General features: G+C 37.5%; 2 protein-coding genes across 3 annotated transcripts; one reads left to right on the forward strand and one right to left on the reverse strand.

Moving 5' to 3' along the window:
- The first annotated feature begins 1554 nt into the window (after nucleotides 1-1554).
- LOC119079008 lies at nucleotides 1555-2766 on the forward strand. Its single transcript, XM_037186772.1, has 2 exons — nucleotides 1555-1707; nucleotides 1969-2766. The coding sequence occupies exons 1-2, from the start codon at nucleotides 1671-1673 to the stop codon at nucleotides 2547-2549; spliced, it is 618 nt and encodes a 205-aa protein (XP_037042667.1). The 5' UTR covers nucleotides 1555-1670; the 3' UTR covers nucleotides 2550-2766.
- A 2602-nt stretch (nucleotides 2767-5368) lies between these two features.
- Nucleotides 5369-17435, reverse strand: LOC119079010 (glutamate--cysteine ligase catalytic subunit-like). Of its 2 annotated transcripts, none has more exons than XM_037186774.1 (12): nucleotides 17222-17435; nucleotides 11752-11895; nucleotides 11574-11680; nucleotides 11451-11512; nucleotides 10214-10457; nucleotides 9764-10151; nucleotides 9562-9697; nucleotides 9389-9504; nucleotides 9127-9324; nucleotides 5983-6067; nucleotides 5825-5916; nucleotides 5369-5758 (listed from the first exon to the last, which is right to left on the reverse strand). In XM_037186774.1, exons 1-12 carry the CDS (start codon nucleotides 17222-17224, stop codon nucleotides 5519-5521), a joined length of 1815 nt encoding a protein of 604 aa, XP_037042669.1. In that variant the 5' UTR covers nucleotides 17225-17435; the 3' UTR covers nucleotides 5369-5518. The 2 variants fall into 2 exon arrangements, with proteins under 2 accessions (XP_037042669.1, XP_037042668.1); XM_037186773.1 differs by lacking the exon at nucleotides 17222-17435 and adding an exon at nucleotides 15711-15833.
- Between the last annotated feature and the right edge of the window lie 4864 nt (nucleotides 17436-22299).

Raw genomic sequence — 22299 nt, forward strand, 5'->3', positions numbered from 1 at the left:
TCTATCAATTTAACTCTATAAAAAAATCGAGTCTGGGGCAAAACAAGTTTTAGACACGCTGCTTCTTAATAACAAGGCTTATACTGTTTCCCGAGGTAAAATTTGAGAGCCTCATTTTATCGCTATTTATTGGACCTTCTTCATCAGCAAAATCAACAACTCAGGTGTCCTAATCACCCCAAAAATATTTTTCTCGTGACAATAACACTTTTTACAAAAGAACCTTCAGCTCTACCTCTAAAAAATTAATTTTGGCAACAGTTGGAGTGACGTGATAAAATTTGCTTGCCACACCAATCGACCGAGAAAATGCATTTTACAAGATTCTGCACAACAAAGAAACCTCATTTGAGGGAACAAAATAGCTATTTTCTGCACGCTAATTCATTGATCATTTCAAGTTAAAAAATAAGGCTAACGGTAACGGTATTTTGTATCGCGAGCTGCGGGAAACTGTATGCACGAAGAAAAGTATGAGGTTTTTTCCACAGATGAAAATACAGGAGTTACAGATTTTTAATTTAATCGTTATCGGATCAATAAGATCTACGAATTCTTTTGTAAAAACTGTAGATATACAACACCAACCATTAGCTACAACTCCTATTACTTACGACGTGAGCCTCACACATTGAGAGGCAAAGATGCTGAACTGACATTTTTGCCTACCTTAGACTGTTTCGCATGTTATTTTTGATTTTATCTTTTCACCCAGAATCCTTATTTGATGTTTTCGTCGCGTTCTGGATGCAGAGGAAGCGCTAGAAGTTCACCGAAATACTCAAATCTTGATCCATTTTTAACTGCTCTCAGTGTAGATGAATTTTTAACCCAAGAGGACCCTCGAAGGTCTAATGACTTATCTTACGCACTGTGCTTTGACTTATCCCACCCAAACTCTTACGTTTCATGTACGTGGAGCATACTTTCGGTTTTTGATCACCTACCACTAGCTACACAAACACAGAGTAAATGTGGCTTTGACTTCTAGGGATGGGCAATATGATGGAAAGTCCACTGGAAAGTGAATCCGATTTTGGAAGGCTGTTTTTCACAAGAATCGTGGATCATGGAAACATATATCAAAATTTGGAGACTTTCTGACGTCTGACATACGAACATCAATGCAAGGAGAAGTGCTATTCAACAAGTCATCTATCTTTACAGGAGCAACATTACCCTGCTGGGTGCTTTGAGCCTACTGTTATTTCATCAGCCTCGGTGCAGTTGTTATGATAAAACGGGATGACGAAGTTCACGTAATTTATTGTTCACTTGCATCGCTAAAACGGATTTTATGCAGCGCTAAATAGAAGAGATTTACCTTGCACAATAAGTGAATCGACCGTTTTAGTTTGCACAAAATTATATTGCAATTAAACCGTTCACTAACTCGACATTTATTTACCACCGACAATGCGTCGGTCTATATTTAAATGTGTGCGTAAATGACGCTGTTTCCAGCTTCGTTCTGTAAGAAAGATTAAACACTTACATGAGCATATACTGTAATTGATAGGAGCCAAATTTCACGACAAATGCACCTCTGCGGCTTGAAACTAAAACGAGGACAATGGGCCATATCAAAATGTTAGTCTGCGTCTATCAGTCATTGCGGAAGAACCTGTCATTACGAACGGATCAATTAACTCGAATATAAATCAATCAGAATGTGTTCCCATCTATTTGTGCACAATATTGAAGCTGGTGGGTATTATATTACGAAATGTTGGACTTTTTACAGAATAAAATGCGGTCGTTGTGTTGGATGTGGGATCATTGAAACGAAAGATAGAGAGAGAGAGAGAGAGAGAGAGAGAGAGAGAGAGATGTCATGACGACAGATTTTGAACTCAATTGTGAACCGAATTTCGCGGTTTTTGAAATGTTTTTCAATTCCATCCGGTCGATTTGATGAGGCTGTGCCACTGATTAATTTTCAAAACATTTTTTTTCCCATTCCAACAGGTATCACTATCCGTTGCAACTGTAGAAGAAAATGTGCCTCGCCAGTAAAAGATGTCAAATCGTTCGCAGAAAACGGATCAGCAGATGAAGTCGAATATATGCTTGAAGAAATGTTGATTGATCAAACGATGATGGAACAATCGACAGACAAATTATTCTACAAAAACGATCCGATCGCAATGACATTGTGGTCACATCAAGTCAAAACATACCATTCGATTCTGCCAGGGATGTTGCACGATCCATTGGTGGCATTACCGTCTCCGCCGTTAACACCGCGTAAACGAAAACGTTCCACTTCGCATTGCAGTAGCGACCAGCTGCCGATTGTCAAATCAAACAAACCAACAACGAGCGGACAGGATGTACCGGTGCAGATGAATATCGAACAAAACCAACCGAAGAGTGTATTAGATTTACTGGCCGACGCAGTTGACTTTATTGAGAACAATCCAACGTATAAATCGTATGTACGTTACACGCCACGGTCCGCTGAATTCAAGGATAAATTTGTCAATTTAATTATGTTAGCCGATGAAGCCGCCGCACGGAGCGAATTGAGACCGTGGGCGAAACGGTGAACATTGCTATTAGTAAGTCTTAGAGTATCGTAGAAGCAGACATGACGAATATTTTTCTTTTTGTTGGACTGTAGATTAGTGTAAGACTCTACCAGACGAACGTATCATTTATGAGCTAACATTCAAGTTAAATTTGTTGTGAGCCGTGACCTAATTTTAAGATTTTTGTACGGTGCATTATTATGGCCAATTTATTAAAAAACCGATGGAAAGGTCACAGCGCAGTTTTTATGTACAGAGACATTGCATGACAACACCTAGGCTTTAAGATTCAAGCGAACGAAATTTTCTGATCCAATAGCAATTCACTGGAGCCATAGTGAAAAACGGAAGTTTCAAAAGTTCGAATGACGGACACTCACGTTTCTCAAACTTCGAAGACTTCTGTTTTCATAGCCATAGAGAGTTCAAACGATCAAGACTTTAAGGGACCCCATCGATTTCAGAGATCAGTGATCGTTCAAACGCTTTTCTGTCAGGACCACAGCACTGACTCTAGCATAAACATAGAAAATATTTGGAGGCTGAAACAATCACAGTAAGCAGTGCCTACTGGGCACTGCGTTTCTTTGATAAAGATAGATGACTTGTTCTCGTTGTATGAGTTGAAGTACGGAACAGTAACAGTACTAAGCGATAGCTCTTATCAGTAAAGACTCTAAATTTGATACTTGTTAATTTAGTGTTCATGCTAGGAGCAGTGTTGTGGCCAGGACTATTTCTTCATATTAGATAACAACTCATAGTTGAAAGCCTCCTATTAAATTCATTCAATAGATCATTGTCAATGTCGTTTGAGATGTCAAATGAGCTGTCATTTTCACAAAGCTAACCACAATGTTAGAAAAATTTATATGTAGCTGTCATTGTTTGAGGTTAGCTTTGTGAAATTGACAACTCATTTGACACTATTTTGAGCGAAAAACCGTTATTTGACACTGATTTATAGTACGAATTAACTGACAGGTGCCAAAGCGACCGATTGTGACAAACCAAAGCACCTAGCAGGGTAATGGAGGTTTTTACACGTTAAATAGAGTAGTATTTTGATACCAATAATACCATTAGTAGCTTTAATGGTGGCTGCTAATGGTATTATTGGTATCAAAATACTGCTCTATTTGACGTGTAAAAACACCTATTACTCTACTAGGTGCTTTGGAGAAACCTTCTTTATTTGTCTGCTAAATGTTAAATCGTACTTTCACATCAGAAGAGATCACACCAACAGACGTTAGAAGTCGTTTAACAGTGCCACTGGATGCACTCCAATATAATACTCTGTCTAGGCGGAACTCTGAAGTGTGAAAGCTTAAGTCCCTCCAGTACCAACCTACCTATATAGGACTATTAAGAGAATGACCAGCTCAGATAAATGCGACTTTTATTCAATTACTCATCTCTGCGTTTTTGAAGCCGCCCGTCAATAAGTGAATCTGTTGCTAAATGAATCTTAGGCTTTCCTAAACTAAATATCTAACACAGCAAACAAGTCGTTGCCGCACTCTGAAGATTAGAAAACTCTACTTAAGATTCCAGTTACTCACTTTACATACGGGAGTAATAGATTGCATGGTTACTGTTTACAATGTAACATTTTGCAAGCTCAATTCTCGCAACTAGCCCAGTGCATAGTACAATATACCGTAACCGAATGATAGTTTCTTGTTCGATGATATGAAAATACCTGGCTTGGGTGTGCTGGGAACGTTCTTGTCCGGAGAGGGATTCTTTTGAAAATCACTTTTAAAAAATCCGTCGAAGATTGTGTGGCTAGTGATAGGGGATCGAAGAACCTGCACTTTTCTAATGGAAATTTCTCCAGATATACGAAACGTAAAATGTCGGGCGGGGTGTTATTAGAAAAGTAATTGAGAGAGATTCTTCTGAAAAACAGAAGACCGAAATCGGACGCATTTTCTGTTGGAATTCTTTATATATGCTCAGAAGCCAAAACCACTTTCAAAAAAATTCTTCGAAGCTTGTGTGGCTGGTAAGAGGTCATCAAAAACCGAAAATTTGCGCAAATTCTTTCAAAAAATTTTCCAGTTACACGAGCCGTACAGAGTCGTGTGGGGTGTCATTAGAAAGGTAATCACATGTACTATTGAGTCGAATACATGCAATTACCTTTCTAATGACACCCACACGACCATGAACGTTTCGTGTACCTTGAGAAATTTCTGTAAGAAAAGTGTAAGTTTTCAGTCTTTTTTCGGTTGAAAACTTCAACTGCACATATCTCAGTGTGGATGAATTTTAAACCCAATAAGAACCTGTTTGCCCTGGAAGTACATGCAATTACCTTTCTAATGACAACCCTTATGACCTTGTACATTTCGTGTATCTGGAGAAATTGCCATAAGAAAGGTGCATGTTTCCGGTTTTCTATCGCCTCCCAATAGCCGCGAAAGCGTCGAGGAATTTTTTCGAAGGGGGTTTTGGCTTGTAGGGTCGAGTACCTTTAGACACACATAAAAAACGTCCATTGGAAAATGTGTCCGATTTCCGATTTCAAAAGAATCTCTCTGAATTTTCTTGGTGAAGAGGATAGTTACCACATTTGATCCGTTCTCGCTTCATTGTGTCTGCTCTAGAAAAAGATTTTTTTTTGTGTCAAATTTGGAGGCTTTAGTGATACGAGGATGGATTAGGATTGATTGTATAAAACAACTCACACAACGAAAACAAGTCATCTATCTGTATAACAGAAACGCAGTGCCTACTGTGATTTCATCAGCCTCCGAATATTTTCTATGTTCGTGCTAGTAGCAGTGCTGTGATCAGTATTCAGGGCAGTGTGACTCCACAAGACTGGATTTTTTTTCTGGATATATTTTTATTCAATTAGAAAATCTAAACAAATCTAACCCGATTACATATTAGTGGTGGTGAGTAAAATCTACCTAACCATATGCATTGCAAGAAAAGAAAAAATAACGAAAAAATTAACGCAAAGCAAAAATTAATCAAAAAAAGTGATTGATGAGATCGTAATTGATCTCTTCACTAACGTACGAATCATTCTGATAGCTCGGATGATTCAAAACAAATTCGCGAATCAGCTGGGCCGATGTGAGTCTGGTTCCGTTGGCTTTATCTCGAACTAAATCCAGATATTTGTTTAATTGCGACCTGGTTTCCGCACTCACATCTTTACCGTCGAGATAGCGATGAATTAGTGGAATGAGACCAACAAAACCGTTCGCCTAGAATCGTCGTAAATACCCAAAATTATTTGATTTTGTTCAACATTTCTGACGGTCAAATTTTACCTCTCCGTTGAATATTTGATCAAGCGATAGAGATGCGTACTCGTCGCTCGTGTCAGCCGGATTGCCGTTCGAGTTCTCATCGTCGGTTTGAGCTGCAATTTTTATTTGAAAAAATAACAATCAAGGAAACCGTCAGAGAAATCAGGGGAGTTACTTACATTGGGAGAAGATATTTTTCCGGAACCAGAACTTTTGCTGACGGGCAGCATCTTTGATTTGGGATCGTGTCATATTTTCGTCAATCTAAAGGAGAACAATAGAATGTATAATAAGCAATGGGTCTGGCTAAGGTTCAATGTGGTCTTGTGCAACAAAATGATTTAGATCGAAAGAAGTTGATGATTTTGTTAGTTATATTGTTGGCAAGCTTGGCGTCTGTCAATAGTTTAGAGATATTTATCTCTACGATCGGGACTTAAAGAAGTGTTGAAATAATTCGAAAGAAACTCGGGCCATGGAATAGACATGATCCAATTCTGTTCTTAGAATTGTCGCTTTGAATTTCACAACCTGTGCTTATTGTTGTAAAAGAAGCTAGTCATCTGTTCTCGACAATAATGACAATGGGTTCTCTGGGTTGGTATTGTACTTACACGGTAAAATTTATGGTAAAACAAATGAAGTGAAAAATGTTGTTTAAAAAACAGTCCAGGCAAAGCACTGTCAAGCACCGAAGCTGACTTTGACATCTCTCAATTAGAAGGCCAAAAACACACCTGTCGACTATTTTTGTAAATTTTTTGATAGCCATTGTATGAAAAAGAATAGCCAACTTTGATCGGTTCAGTCCTCTATTTGAGTCCAGGAGATGCATCAAACAAAACATGTAAAAGATTCAACATTGACAAAGTGTTGTATTGCTTTGACTTGACCAAAATTGTTGAAAAAATTTCTTTTATTCAACAAAGGGCGAACGAAACGTGTTACCGTTTACGATTCGTGACGAAACGTTTTACCGTTTACAATGGTGCAAAACATTAAGGTGAAACGATCGGTTTTAATGTTTTGCCCCATTGTCTTCGTGCAAAACATTAAATGAAATCGATACCATTAAAAGATGATACCAGAAAGTAATTTGTCTTGCGATGACTATGTGCATATCAGCACGACACAAACTGAAGTGAGCAATCACTTCAATTGTACGAGCATTATATACACTTTTTCGTCATTTGTTAAAACTCTTTGTTTTGTTTTTTGTGCTATATCTCTCACATACAGCTTTTGTGGATCTCTCACATCCGACAATTTGTTTTTCGGCAATTTTAGTGACAATAAATAAATTGTTACTCAAACCGCGCAGAGTATGGCCGTGGTACAACTGTACAACACTGTAAAAAAACCATTTCATACAAAATAGTATTCTTTTTGACAGCTGTCTACTATAATGACTTTTGCTTGAAATGCGTTGCCTCCACTTAAGAGTGATATCGCCAAAACTTGAGGAGATTTTTTAACTTTGGGAACAATCGGTCTCCCATTTTAATTAGTGATAGCTCGTTGGATTCTATAGGAAAAACGTATCTTTCACTTTTTCGAAAGAAAATATTTTCTTTGAAAAGCGTTCAAAAGTCAGAGGGTACCGATAACAGGTTTTCGGCAATAACTCAAGGAAAAATTATTTTAAATTGATGTAATGTTGTACGAATGTCGGCCTTGGAAAGACCTACAGGTAGAGTATACGCACTGGATTGCGCGAGTACATCCACGAGAGTTATGACTAACAATATAGTGAATGTTCGGAGAGTCCGCCTTCCCTGCATCTTCGATGTTCCACTGAACTGAGTATGGAGTGTTGTAGCTGGCCTCACCCACTATCGTTCCACATATAAATGAAACCAGTGCTTTTGTGCTGCAAGCCTACGGAAGTCTTGGAAAAAAGTGTGTGCGAAAATGTAGACTTTTTCCTTCTTTCTTGAGGCTCTGCTATTCTTTTACCTTATCAATAGAAAAACGCTCCGCTATGTCGCTAATATAATGTCGTTACAACAGATCCAGTAATATCAAGAGAAAAATTATAAAATTTTTCTCGAAGGTATTTAGCCAAATAAAGTGTTAGCGTATAGCACATGACCTCATGAGTCCGGAACAGTAATTAGTTTTCTATTGGACCAATATTTGCTATAGGTTTCTTCCATCGTACGGTAAAAACGAATTTTGACAGGCCGAAAACAACCGACCGTCATCCACAGAAGCAAACGTAACCGTAACTTAAACAAATTTGTTTGTGAAAACTTCAAAGTCTCTGTGGATGACGATTGACATTTTGAAGGGCCTAGGAAGAAACCTATGCGACAGGAGTTTGAATAACCGTTTGCTTGATCATACCGTTTTTCCAAACTATTTTGATACGTTAAGGTCTAAGGTTCAAAAAGAACACGTCCACTTGCACAGTGCTGCTCCTAGCATGAACATAGAAAATATTGATATACTCTTTCAACATTCATGCTATCATAATCATCACATTCACTCAGTTCTGAATACATCGTTAGCGCTACACCAAGCGAAATGTGACGCTGCAGCTGCACTAAAAATCACCCGAAACTTCGGTACCGTTAACGCACTTCATAAAATATATTGTTCTATTTGGCAGCTAACGACTATGTTCACTTTTGCTTGAAGTGTGTTGGTTTCGTATTCGTTGTCATCCGCTAAAGATTTGCAAGTGTTTTAATTTCAGTATAAGCTGCTTTGTCAGTCTAGGGAATATGAAACTAGCACAAGCAATTTCGCGATGCTGAGATCGACAATTATGCTGCGCGATCCGTTGTTTTGTTGTTTATAATATGCTGTTAATCGGATTAGGATAGAAAACTCAGCATAATTTTCAATCGCAGCAACGTAAAATTGATGCTATGTTTTGAAATTTTCACCTGGATCAGGTAAAGACTCGTCTGCAGGTGAACTAAATTGTGAGCCACAGCCGTATTTTTTGGACAGCTGTGGCAAATAGATTACCTGGAGATAAAGTTACCTCATACAGGTAGAATTTTTAAATCTTTACTTTGGTCAGTGCTGCTGCTCTAAAGCCGATTCTACGATCACTAAGGTCGAAACTACACTGTAACTTTTGCATTGCTGAAAGCGACAATTACGTTGCGTTTTCCGTTGTTTAGTCAGTGGTGCATATAAACATCGGAGTACAATCGCAGCATAATTGTCGATTTGATCATGGTAAAATATCGGCCAAAGACTGTTCGTGATATGCAATATAGCAATATGTCAAACACTAGACTGATCGAGCAGGTATTATGGACGAACTTTGTTTCAAATTAAATGAAAAATCTGTCGCTCAAAACTATTACCTTCGATATCGGCACCAAAAAGTTCAGTTTCATTTCTACCATCGTTCGCACCAATAAATTCATGAAAACTGCAAAGGCGGCATTTTCAAAATCGCTCAATTGAATTTCCATAGTTCGGAATTCGACTCGCCAGCCCATCGTACTGTTGACCGGTGGAAATTTAACTCGAACTGATAGCCATGTACTGCCCAATATCGACTAAATTTAACGAGACGATTAGAAATAAATTGCAAATTCTAAACGGGGGAAACAGTGCACTCACTTCCGCTTCGTCGTACGTTTCCCGTGGAGCATCGGATTCCATTAGAATTCTCGGTATGTAGAATGGCTCATACGAAAGAATGTGAGAGTAGAATTGTCCGACAGATTTATCGAATCCTGAAACGAAGTCGAATTAGCTCAGTCTGTCGATGGTCATCGTGCCATTTCTGTTACCACTATCGGAAAACGTTTGATATGCCTTGTCGTTGTAAGGGACGTTTATATCATTATAGCGTTCCGGCACATTCGACATGTATCTGGGAATCGATCCGTATCGCGGTCGTTGCGGAATAAATGATGGTTGATCCTCCTATCCGAATGAAAAAACAATTTCAGAAAATTGGGCTCATCCCATAGTCACGCACCGCAATTTTACCTTCACTTTTCGCTCGTCCGGAGTGCGATCGTCGAATGTGTAACTAGCAATATACCACCGACAATCCGTTTCCAACAGATATCCTTTAAAGATCGGACCGGCCGCACTCAAAGCCAGCATCAATGGGGCTATTGGTGCCAAATGATCGTGCAAATAGAGCGCTTCTTGGAAGTCACCGTTTTGGAAAGTGACTTGTAAGCAAGCACATCCATTACCGAACACATTGTGATCCAACACTACACAATTGTCGGTCGTTGGTGGAGTTTTACTTTCGATAAATTTTAGAATCGAATCAGACCACGTTGGGCTTCGGTCATTATCCTGATAGATGGGTACATTCAGGCGACTGAAGTAACGTCTCCGTTCGGTGAAGTTCATACTGCCATGGCTACATTGGTCACAGAAGGGATAAATGGAATTTTCGTAATGCGTAGTCCTGGTAGCACTCACTTGAACCGACTGGTCGGATATAGGATTCTATCCGAAATGGAGTCACCTTCTCGTTCATCATGATTGGGTCGAATGTACGGCCGACTATATTCGCCTACACCCAACCTAGGATATGACGTCAAAGTGACCAATTTATCGTTTTTATCACTCAAATAGGGTTGGACTGCTGATTTCCGCAATTTCATCAACGATTCCACTTTAAGCAATCCTTCAAGGGTTGCATCGTATGGCTGAGCGGGGATTCCTGTTTAGTGGGAAAGTCAATTTTGATTTCATTTTGGTAATTTTCTTGCGAGTTTGGAAAGACATCACAAAGACAGCGGCAGTTAACGACAATAGCGACAAAAATAAGCGATGAAGTGTCGCCCATGTCAGCCTTATATGGCTGATGATATGTCAAAACAAATGAGGTAAAAGATTTTCCGACAATCTGTTGAAAAGTGATCGGATCAAAAGAAGTAACAGATTCGAATGTGTGGTGAGTGATGGCTTGCCGTAAGTAAGACTTTAGATAGATTCTTTAGAAAAACTTCCTATCAGAAGCCAAAATCACTTTCAAAAATTCTCCTTGATGTGGTTAGTGGTAGGTAAACTAATACCGCAAAGCTGCACTTTCTTTGGGAAATTTTTCCGGGTAAAGGAAACGTGAAAGGTTTTGTGGGGGAGTCATTAAAAAGGGAATTGCAAGTACTATCGATGCAAATAGGCTCTTATTGGTTTTAAAATTCATCTACACCGAAATGGGTGAAAATTTGACTATTTCGGTGAACTTCTAGCGGTTCCGTTACATCCAAAACACAAGGGAAAAACATCAAATGGGTTTTCCTTATCGCTACTGGTCTCAGCTTTCCAATGACACCAAACAAGACAGATGCAATTTTTTTGTTTGAAATTGATTGAGACTTCTAGAGTCGATACCTTACTATACATAGTGTCCATTGGACAATTCGTGGCTGCTTTTGAAAAGAAATCGTAATTCATCTAGACCTTTCCAACGAGCTATCGCATGTTAAAATCACAGTGAAGTGGACACCTGGTGAGTCCTGTTTCAAACAGGCTGACTGTTTCTCGATCAATTAAATCAACAAAGACGAATATCACCTTGAACCACTCAACAATAAACAAACAAATAAACAACAAAAGCACACGTGAACGAGACTCACAATACCGATCAAATCAAGTTAATGACATTGATCCGATCATCATCGAACATATAAAACTCTATAAAATGTCTCACCTTCAATCAAGTATTTGGTATACTCGGGAAACCAAGACACACCTTCGTCATCATCGGAAATACTAAAAATTCCAAAACTAATGAGGTCGTAAAGATAACAAATTTTTGATTTTGGAATGTTACTTCTCTTCGGCATGTCGACGACGAATGCGATCCAAGATGCTATGAGCGCTTAGGCTCAGCTTAACCTGTTTCTTTGTCGAATCCATCGACACAATTGTGAATTCCAGCTGAAATTCATCAATGAGCACTACAGATTGTAGTCAATTCTGTGCGGCGCAAATAACTGATTTATATCTACCTCGTCACCCCATAACAATTCATTGTACTTGGTGCGATCTCGTACTTGTTCGTACCATGTCACCAATTGCTGGGCGGCTCTTGATCGAAATGTTGGAATGTGCTTTTTGCTCTCCTCGTACGGATAGCATAATGATACGGGCATCTGTAAATTGAACGAAATTTCGATTCGAAAATTAAATTTTTGTGTTTATTGGTCATTGCGAACGGCTACGAGAAGAATATCAATAAAATGCGTGACAAATGGACATGTTTTATGTCTACTCGAATGGTATTCAATTACAGGGCCGAACTGGTCATATGACCGAAATCGGGCAAAGTCGATTTCGTTTCTTGGTTTTATCAATTAAAATTCCTTTAGAGTAAGATTTTGCGTCCATAAACTAATTAATACGCCCTCAGGTAGCCAGTTCGTCCCTGTTCGATTACAACATCTTTATTGTGTCATAATGATGTCGATGTGGATGGATATGTAACCATCCGTACACTATACATAAGTAACAAGCGGATTCAATTTCAATATTATTTTTAATCAAGAAACATTGATGTGCCGAATGCATTCAGTCCATATTTTAGCAATTGGAATGGTCAAATGAATTTAAATTAAATTAAAATTAATTTATTCATTAGGCGACGACGACAGTCGATTTCAGGTCAGTATATCTGTTGTTGTGTACAGTACATTATGGTGTAAAAGTTTAGGTTATTTAAAACTTGGGACTGAGTCCGATGTGACTTTATGGAACTCTGTATGATCTCCTGTTGAAACATCTGAAATTATAATTCTAGGATCTTTGAACAATCAGAGAAGTCAAAATAGCTTTATATCCAAAATTCAATAAGCTGATGAGTGTGCTGATGAGTGTGCTAAGGACGTAAAATGTCTAAAGCGTACTTCTTGCACTCAAAGCCAAAATGCGGTAAGAGAAAAATGTTTCGTCTTAGGTGCACAACATGTCACCTAGTTTAGGTTTCGAAGTATGGGCTTATTAAGGTGGGTTCTCGGTTTACTATCGTTTTCTGACAAGCTTTTTGGGCATAATGACAACCTCAGCTCAGAAGGTGTCCAAATGGTTTGCAACATTGAAAAACGACATCGATTCAAAGAAATTCGGTTAGAGCGAGGGAGACATAGTCATATTTTGCTTATTTACTCCAACTAATTTATTTGAATGAAAGTCTGAAGGTCAGGTCCTAAAATATTTTTTTTTCTAATTCTATAAAAATACGGACGGGTCCGAACCATCCAAGCCCTCCGAACCATATAGAAAATTATTTGATGCACCCGCACATTCAAAGCATATATGCTACTCGACACCACGTACGTACCACACAGAGAAAAAAGTCAGATTAAATGTTTAATCTTTGGAAAGATTACGAACATTTTAAATTTTTCTAAAGATTTCCTTTCAATCTTTTTTCAAAGATTACAAAAATTAAATCTTTCGATAGATTACGTTTCGGATTAAAATGGCTAAAATTGATAGTAGCAGTGAGAAGTGAAGTTAACTATAGACAATTTTGCCACGGATTTTTTTTTTTTTTTCAAAGAACGTTGTTATGGTACCTAGAGTTTATGATTAGAATCTAGTAGATGGTAGATGTGTAATTTTTTGTCATATGTTAGCGATTCAAAGTAAAACTAAAAACCACAGCACAGAAATGTTTGAGACCTTTTTTTGCTTTTCTTTAGGAATATTAATTTGAGTTGAAAATCGTTGCAAAATTAAATAAATTCTTCCATGCAAATTGGTCTGTTATACTTCTTAATCGATTGTACAATTAAATATGGGGCGCAAAATATCGTTTTATTATAATATTTTCCTACTTTTCAATACTTTTGTCAGGCTCAACTTCCTTATCGTTGCTTATCCAGATTTATGAAATATAATAATTAAAAAAATGAAGAAAAAAAATGTTGCCTTCGATTAGGATTTGAACTCGTTTACTATGATGGTTACCTCAGTCGGTACAAAGGTTTCGTTCAGAAGATTATTTTTTAATCTTTGAAAGATTAAAATCTCCGTAACAACGGTTCGAAATTAAATCTTGCTAAGATTAAGAACCCAATAGCTCAGTGGTAAAGTACAGGACTGGAGATACGGAGGTACCGAGGTGAAAGAGTTCAAATCCTGATCAAAGTAAGTAAAAAAAACATTTAATTTCAACTAAACAAATAAAATTCCCAATTTCAGAATAAATAAAACAAGTAAATCTGATTCGATATTCAAATATAAGTTGAAAAAAAATTTTTAATTTCAAAATAAAAAAAATTTAAATCTCTTGCAAGATTTCGATCTAATCCATCGAAAGATTATTTTCGAAAGATTAAATGCAAGTAATCTTTCGAAAAATTAGATTTCAATCCAAAAATAAATTTGGTCCTATATGTAATCCGAAAAAGATTTAAATCTAATCCAGGATTTCTCTCTGTGTAGTTACGAGTTCGAAAACCTATAGGTATTTTTTCCCCTGATTATAAGTCCCGAAATCTCTGACACCGATGGAATTCTTATTTAACTTAGAACTGGATCTAGCTCCTAATCCAGACGTCCTAGATTTTTTTTGTGCGGATTTAGAATCTGGAGCGAGAAATATCCAAAAGTTTTCGAACTCATATATGCAGCAATTTTTTATTTACCATCTGTTCTAAAAAACTGTTAATTGGCACGGCGAATTTAGATAATTTATTGATTTATACATAGGTCTTTTTTGTATGAATGATGGACCATGATGCTTTTACAAAATTTCTTCATAGAACACACGAAAGGCTTTTTCAAGCCATTCCAGCCCTGGAACACTTGGTACTTTGTACAAAATTTTCGTCGTCAGATTTTCTTGTAAATTTTACCAGAAGGAGATAGTGCTGTGAAGTCTACAAAAACCGTCTTGACCGCAAATTCGTTTTAGTACAGGATTTTTAGAAAATTTTAAGGCTAACGGTATTGAGCATTTGTATTTCTCTGTCTATAAGACGTAAAACACATCAATATAAAACAGCAGATTCTGTCGGACTAATCAATCAATGAATAAAATTTTAATTGAAACTGCCAACGACTTGAAAGTGTAACAAAAGAACTGCTGTTTCCAAGTTCCAAGTTTTTATTGGCGATTTTCAAAATATCCAGGCGACGTTAATTTCTATGTGAAACATGGCAGTTTTAGTGGTACCAACGCACTTCAAGCATGAGTGATACTCTAAACAGGGTATTGAAACTTGACAGTTTGTCACACTACTGTAAAAAACCATTTCATACCAAATAGTACTCTATTTGGCAGCTGTCGCCTATGATCACTTTTGCTTGAAGTGTGAATATGACACTTTGACATGTACAATTATTTACCGCTACGCGTCGCACCCTTCGATGCAAATAGCCAACTCAAAACTATAAAAAAATTGACAGTCGTCGGTACTCACTACGCTCTCTTTTTAAATTGTAAGCAGTGCATGTTACCCTATAATAGAGTGAAACCTAGTCAATCACTCTCAGATTATTTGTTGGTACCCACATTAGTTTGTCATCAACTTTCTTTGCTACAAGTCTCTTCACTGATTAGATTAGTCCATTCCTTGTGTCACTGAATTACGGGTGAATACAATAGGGATGAAGTCTCAAAAAATGTAGCCTGTGTCATGGTCGTACATTTTTTATAAGTTTTACATAAAGCTGATTTTTTCTGCTTTCACATCTGCATGCTATGCAAATTACTATCGACTCTTCTAATCGTTTCTCTTGTTTTTAATATAATTTACAACGATGCAACTGATCGTTTGCAGGTAGAAATAATGCAAAAACTGATGTAATGGCAAAGTGATAGAAACGAGTATGGACATATTACAGTAAGTTCAACTGGACATCATTAATAACAAGTTAGCAACAAGCCAAAAAAAATTTGTGCAGAGGTAAATCACATTTTTCACAATTTTATTCATTTTACAATATCAAACGCATACCGTACCGATATGTAATCCATAGCACTTCCTCCGAATCACACAAAGTAAAAATGCAATGCAATGAACCAAAAAGCGATGCGTTACTTTCGATTGTCCGTTTCTTACTGAAACGGTCGTCGAGATTCATTAAGTTTTTATCGGAAAAACCAGTGATCTCTGCTACGCATACCACGTAGTCTCAAGGTATAAAGACCCGGTCCAGTTATAAATTAGGTTTTCTTTCATTAAACATCGCATTCACGGGCAAGTTTGAGTCTGTATATTGTTCGGTTGTGGATTTGTCGTATATGCAAATTTTACGTTGAAATTCTTTCGATATTATTCTAAATAAGCTGATGTGTTTATTGTTTATTGATCAACGGTATGAATTTGATTTTTATGAAAATGACAAAAATGTTGATGGGTTTTGTTGATTTACATTTTTCCACATTTAATATATGAAAAGTGCACGTCTGTGTGAGAAAGGTGTTCGTGTTGCAATGCTGTAGCATTCATTAACTAATTATTGTGCACATTTTAGCTGACCTCGTTAATTTGTACAGTACATTTGCGAAGGAAAAATGTGTTTAAGGATTCAGGGCTCTGGTGGCCAAATTCGTAAGACCTAAAATCATTGAATCATAAACGCAATGCCACCTTAATAGCAGTGCCGATTTTCGAGAATTGAAGTTCGATTCCCGAAAAAGGGCACTACTTCTTAGACCCAAAATCGGACTGGTCATATGAACTAATTGGGCAAATCCTGATGCGTAAATCGACTTTTTCTATACTAAAAGTTCCTATATTGAACCTTATTTATTCATATATTCATTCAAACAGATAGGCAGGCAGTACGGGTCTGATTAGACCACTCTTTAAAACCTCACTTCATCTGACAGGATTAGACTAATTAGAATAATTTTTGATTTACAGCTGATTTCACATAGATGACCTAGCAAAGACAAAAAGACAATATGAGTAGATTGGCTTTCTGGACAGAGGTACAAATTTCTGTTGAAAAAAAGGTAAGATGTCAGCTGACTGAAACAAACGCCAAGGAAAATTGTCAGAACAAACATATTCTTCAAATAGGACACTGTAGTATAGACACAATGTTCGGAGTAAAGCTGGAATCGCAGTCACTCCGTTTAGCACGCCGTTTTAATAATGCGGATGCGCAGAGAGATAGTTCTATCTATGCGCATGCGCATTTTCTAAACGGAGACCTTAAGTCCATACCGTTTAAATGCTCCTACAAATAATCTTGCAAATAATGTGAAAGAGCTGACCTGACATGCATAATGTTCGCTGTCACTACACACGTTTTGTAAACGATGCGATGGTAAGCGTTTTCACAGACTTTCGCATTTAGGGCATAAAACCAGTTGTAAATGCTGGCCTCCAGTTGACCAAACCAATCTGACCAATTATTATATTGGTAAAACCCAACACCCAAAAACGGTTTGACTTTCCATTGAAATTGGAGATGACACCGTTTGATATTGAGGCTTACCGAATGTGGATGTTTACAACTTACCATTTTGATAGACTGTTTATCAGCGAATAATGACTAAATCCCAGCTCACAGCGCAGAGGTCTAAACACTTGCAAACACTTATTCGAAATGAATTTTTAACGACTTTATTGAGTCGTGTACGCGTCGAATGCACAAATTTTATTCGAAATAAACAAAATTTCCAGTCGATTTTATCGAACACATCGATCGTTTAAACCGAATGTTCATAACAGACTAATTCCTTCAATATGATTTTGCATCGAATGACATGTACATTTATGCATTATAGTCGAGTCTTTATGAGTCGTTTATCGTCTTGCCAGTCTAGTTGGACGGTGAAGAGTATCGCTAAAGCGGTAAAATTTTAGGAAATGAAAGAAAAATGCAAAACTTGTTTTTACTCGAAATGAAAGTCTGCACTGTAGCTGCACCACACTTCACATGGTATAGTGGTTTTAAACAAAATGTGTTTTTGATCGAGAGCTTTGGTTACCCACAGTAAAATGGACAGATTTTGTGTCGGTCTTCGTTTATAAATCTACAAACCCACCAATGGAACCGGCAATTGTTCTTTTAAGTGGACGTATAGTATTTTGCATGCTACATGCGTCGAAAATCGTACTTTTAATGTTTCAAGCACTTCTTTCAAAGCCCTCAGCATGTAATAGTATGTTGTGTTACAAGTATTGTAATGTTGATTTTTTCAGCACTAGACCCAAGTTTTGTGCCACCGAGAATTGAAATACGACTCTTTTCAGCACTCATTTTAGTGTTGTAAGTGACTTATTTCAGCACCCGTTTGATGTGATATTACAACACTCAAAGCAGTGTTGAAATGGAATTTGTATGAGTTGTTACAGCATTCGTTTGAGAAAATGCAAAGCAATGTGATCGATCAAATTTGAAGAGTGATTGTTTACAATGAAAACTAGGCCCCACCGTTTGGGCGGGTCAGGTCCCTTGACTGGCAATTTTATTCTTATCACTATTTTTAATCAATTTCATTGTATTTTCCACGCCTCTCCTCAACAAAAAAAAAAGTTTTTCGGAATGCACCCAAAAACTAAGAACGCACATCGATTCTGGGACCTATGGAAAGCTCAGAACAACATTCAGTAAAATCGGACCAGCTCCTTTCCCACACAAAATTTTTCATTTCATGAAATTTCATACACCCATCTGAAACCGTTTTGTCACAAAAGTTCCGTGAGTGGACATATTTTAAATCGAAGTTAATTTTTATCTTATAGTCAGAGGCCATACCTTGTTCTGAGCTCCCAAAAGGTCCCAGAATCGATGTGCGTTCTTTGTTTTTGGGTGCATTTCGGAAAAACTTATTTTTTGTTGAGGAGGGGCGTGTTTCCGTTGTTAAACTTCCGAAACATCACAAATTACTGATATGAAAACCCTCGCTTGAGTTCAAATTTTTTAGAAATGTATTTTTTGTGTTCTCAATTTTCTTGTAAATTTGCGGCAAGATTTTTAATCAACCATAAATCATAAATTAAATACAAGGACTTGTGTGAATTACGGCCCTCACTCCGCTCTGGCCGCAAAATTCCCACTACGAGTTGTCTATTATTCTGTTTCATAGTCTTATTGCTACAGCTAATCAGAAGTAAATGATGCGAATGTAGAACGATTAGAGGACTCTTTCACTTTGGTACAATATAAAAAAGTACGATAGATGTTCTTATCTTACTTTTATGTACAAAAAGAAAGTACTTACCATTAATCCAGTAATCATGAATAAAATATCACGACTCGTGCGAATTACGGCCCTCGCTTCGCTCTGGCCGCAAACTTCACACTCCTGGGAGTTTTAAAGTTTTCTGTTTGATTGTTTTTTAATGTCATTCCATACATATATGAATAACGATTCATATAAATTGGTTTTTCATAAAATTTTATACATTTTTTATGCCATGGCGTGAAATGCGCTACTTTTGCCCGTGATAGCTGACTATCATCGTTATAGCCAAAGAATTTATGCGCCGTTTCTGAGAACTAGTGAATACGACCACTGACTAACATCGGGATCGGTGAAGTGTGCAATTTTAAGTTTAGTAAAATTATTGGTGTTGAGGAATTTCGCGCCGTGTCATTCACAATAACCGTCATGGTGACATTTTCCTTATACAAAATGTGTCATTTTGTCAATTATTGTGAATGACGCAACGCGAACTTCTTAGCAGCCAAATTTTTATCACCCTGGAACATCCGCAATTGTAGCCCTAAAAAGCCTAAAATAGTATGTTACATACCAAGGATCAAAAAGGTGTGTTTTAGACCCAGGTGGTGAAAACTTCCAGTGATGGAGCGACGCGAAGCCAACAATTTATCCAACAATTTATTGTATGAACTGCAATAACATACACTAATTTTAAATATGATTTTCTTGTTATAACGAATGCATTAAATGATAATGCTACGCGCGTATGCATTAATTGGTATTGCTACGCGCTGAACGAACAATGCTGTACGGTCAACAAATGTAAACAACGACATTAAATTTGTGTATGTTGTTTTGTTCGGAATGTGACTTTAGTAGCTTTAGTACTCCAGGAAGAAAAATACTATTTTGAAGGGTGATATCTCCGAGCCGAAGTGGCGGAAGTTTCGAAATCATGAAATTGGTGGAGGGTAAAATGCTCCGTCTAACAAAGTTGTTAGATGGTATCCCAAATGCACAATTTTGAAAACGTATTTTGCATTGCATCCGGTGAACTTATGGAAATACTTCCAGTGTACGGTGTTTTTCCCAAATTTTAATTAGTTGTTTAGTCCTATGCTTAAGCTTTACAAGGGGACCAAACATTATGCTCAAAACAAACGAGGCATTGAAAACGTGTTTTGGTCCTAGTTTTTAAATAGCCTCAATACGAACAACACACACTCTACGGATAATAGCGGCAGAGTCAAAATGACCCAAAATTATATCGACTAAATTTGAAGTTTTTGGACAAAATAATGTATGGACGACTTATTCATTATCAAAAATAAAGGGCACCTTCCATACATCACTTTTCGATTGGACCACGGGAACCACCTGGAAACACTTGCAAAAATCAAGCAAAATTTCGACCCTGCCGCTATTATCTGTAGAGTGTGTGTTGTTTGTATTGAGGCTATTTACTAGTTTTCATTGACAGATGCAGCAATCGCGATTTTGAATAGAAAAAGTTCTAACTTCATTTGACAGTTTCGAAAATTTCGTCATGAAAAATAGGACCAAAACATGTTTTGAATGCCTCGTTTGTTTTGACCAAGGTAAATATAGTGAGGAGGTCCTCACTATATTTACCTTGGTTTTGACCAGAACGTTCAGGAAAATTTCATGATTGCCAATGCATAAAAAAAAATTGCAAATTTTTTTGTTGACGTGATCCATTGTTTACATTTAATTTGGTTTAATTCATCAAATGATTTTGGGAATAATTACGTCAATATCCATTTTATTTACATTTTTCGCTCACTGAGCATATTCTATCCAAATTGTTTTTTTCACATTCATTTGCTGGCATCTTTCGAAAATTTCCTTTTTTTGGATGAAAAATGCAGACAATTAACGTACCAGCAGAATTCAATTTTATGATTTTTGAAAAATTGGACAAATCAACAAACAAATGAGTGACATTTCGTTTTTTATTGGGTTGGTATCGTTGGAATAGTGATTTTAAAGTCTGTGTTATGGATTTATTTTTGCGTTTATATGATTACTAGCACTGATACCCGGCCTTCGGCCGGGATGTACTGATTACACTAATTATAATTTTATTTATTTAACGGGCATAACAGGTGTTATATCTCCTACTAAAAAAATGATTTCCCGAGAGTTTGAAATTCCCAGGTACAGTCAGGAATTGTGAATACCGCAGTAGCAATGCCAATAGGTTCTGTCGACCGCGACCGTGGTAAAGTCGTAAAATACAATAAGAAACCGTGCCGAACTTACAGTGCCATACTTGAAAATGTCATAGTGCCATACTTAGATTAATTAATTCTGTTATCAATTTAAAACTTCTTATTGGCTTTGACAGACACTCCGTAGGACCGCTTTCCTGATTCTTTGGCGATCGCTTTTGAAAAGAACCATCAAACATGATTCTTTGAAAGCCGCTTTTTAAAAACGCCTTTAGAGAACTGGTTCATCGACCCCTCGGCGTTCGTTTTTTGATAAGACCATCAGAGACTTGGCCTCCTGACCATAAGTAACGGACCAACGTGCCGCGTGTTGCACAGATGTGAAGTGTGGTGCACCCAGGTGAACCGTGGTGCACCGAGATGACCCAAGGTGCACCGAGATGACCCAAGGTGCACCGAGATGACCCAAGGTGCACCGAGATGACCCAAGGTGCACCGAGGTGACCCAAGGTGCACCGAGGTGACCCAAGGTGCAGCGAGGTGACCCAAGGTGCAGCGAGGTGACCCAAGGTGAGATGAGGTGCACCGTGTTTGTGTTTTATATTATAGATTATATTATAGATGTTTGAATTTAAGCCGCACTTACGGCGTGAATTGTTTGCCACACATCAGTAACTACTTTTTCATCGAATCATTCACTTAAAATTCAAATTTTAGGCACACTTACGGCGTGAATTCTCGCTAAAGCTACTCGTATGTGCGCTAGAAATTATTTTGCAAAATAAAGATGGCTGTCTCTAAGGGCCGCGATGCCCTTCAATTTCCACACCCAATCGACTAATGTGTAATTTTCCTTCAAGCAGGAAGGATGCAGAATTAGAGATGAGTGGGCATAGCAAATTTTTGTGCCCACATGCCCACTATGCCCGTCATTTGAAATCTATGCCCAATGCCCAGACCAATGCCCACAAGTAAAATGCCCATGGGCACTAGCCCAGCCCACAAACTTTGTCTACAAGAATCGCTGATTTAGTTAGTGTTAAATGTGTCTTGTATGTGTAATAAGTTTGTATAAAGACATTCTTCTAGTGACTCCCATGTTAATGACGACCGTTTCAAACAAAATTTAATTTCAGGATCCAAAAAAATTCCGATATTACACTAATTATCGAAAAATATTTCTTATGAATTGATGGGATGACGATAACAAATCGTAGTTTGGGCGCCCAAATTTT

This window comes from Bradysia coprophila, unplaced genomic scaffold, assembly GCF_014529535.1.
Source record: "Bradysia coprophila strain Holo2 unplaced genomic scaffold, BU_Bcop_v1 contig_297, whole genome shotgun sequence".
Lineage (NCBI taxonomy): Eukaryota > Metazoa > Arthropoda > Insecta > Diptera > Sciaridae > Bradysia > Bradysia coprophila.

Bases quoted from the DNA above. Each gene is read 5' to 3' on its own strand.
- LOC119079008 (XM_037186772.1), top strand. From the start codon at position 1,671: ATGTGTTCCCATCTATTTGTGCACAATATTGAAGCTG. The intron at 1,708-1,968 runs GTGGGTATTATA...CCATTCCAACAG, and splicing joins TGTGCACAATATTGAAGCTG to GTATCACTATCCGTTGCAAC.
- LOC119079010 (XM_037186773.1), bottom strand. The intron at 10,458-11,450 runs GTGAGACATTTT...CCCACTAAACAG, and splicing joins TACCAAATACTTGATTGAAG to GAATCCCCGCTCAGCCATAC. The intron at 10,152-10,213 runs GTGAGTGCTACC...TGACCAATGTAG, and splicing joins TATCCGACCAGTCGGTTCAA to CCATGGCAGTATGAACTTCA.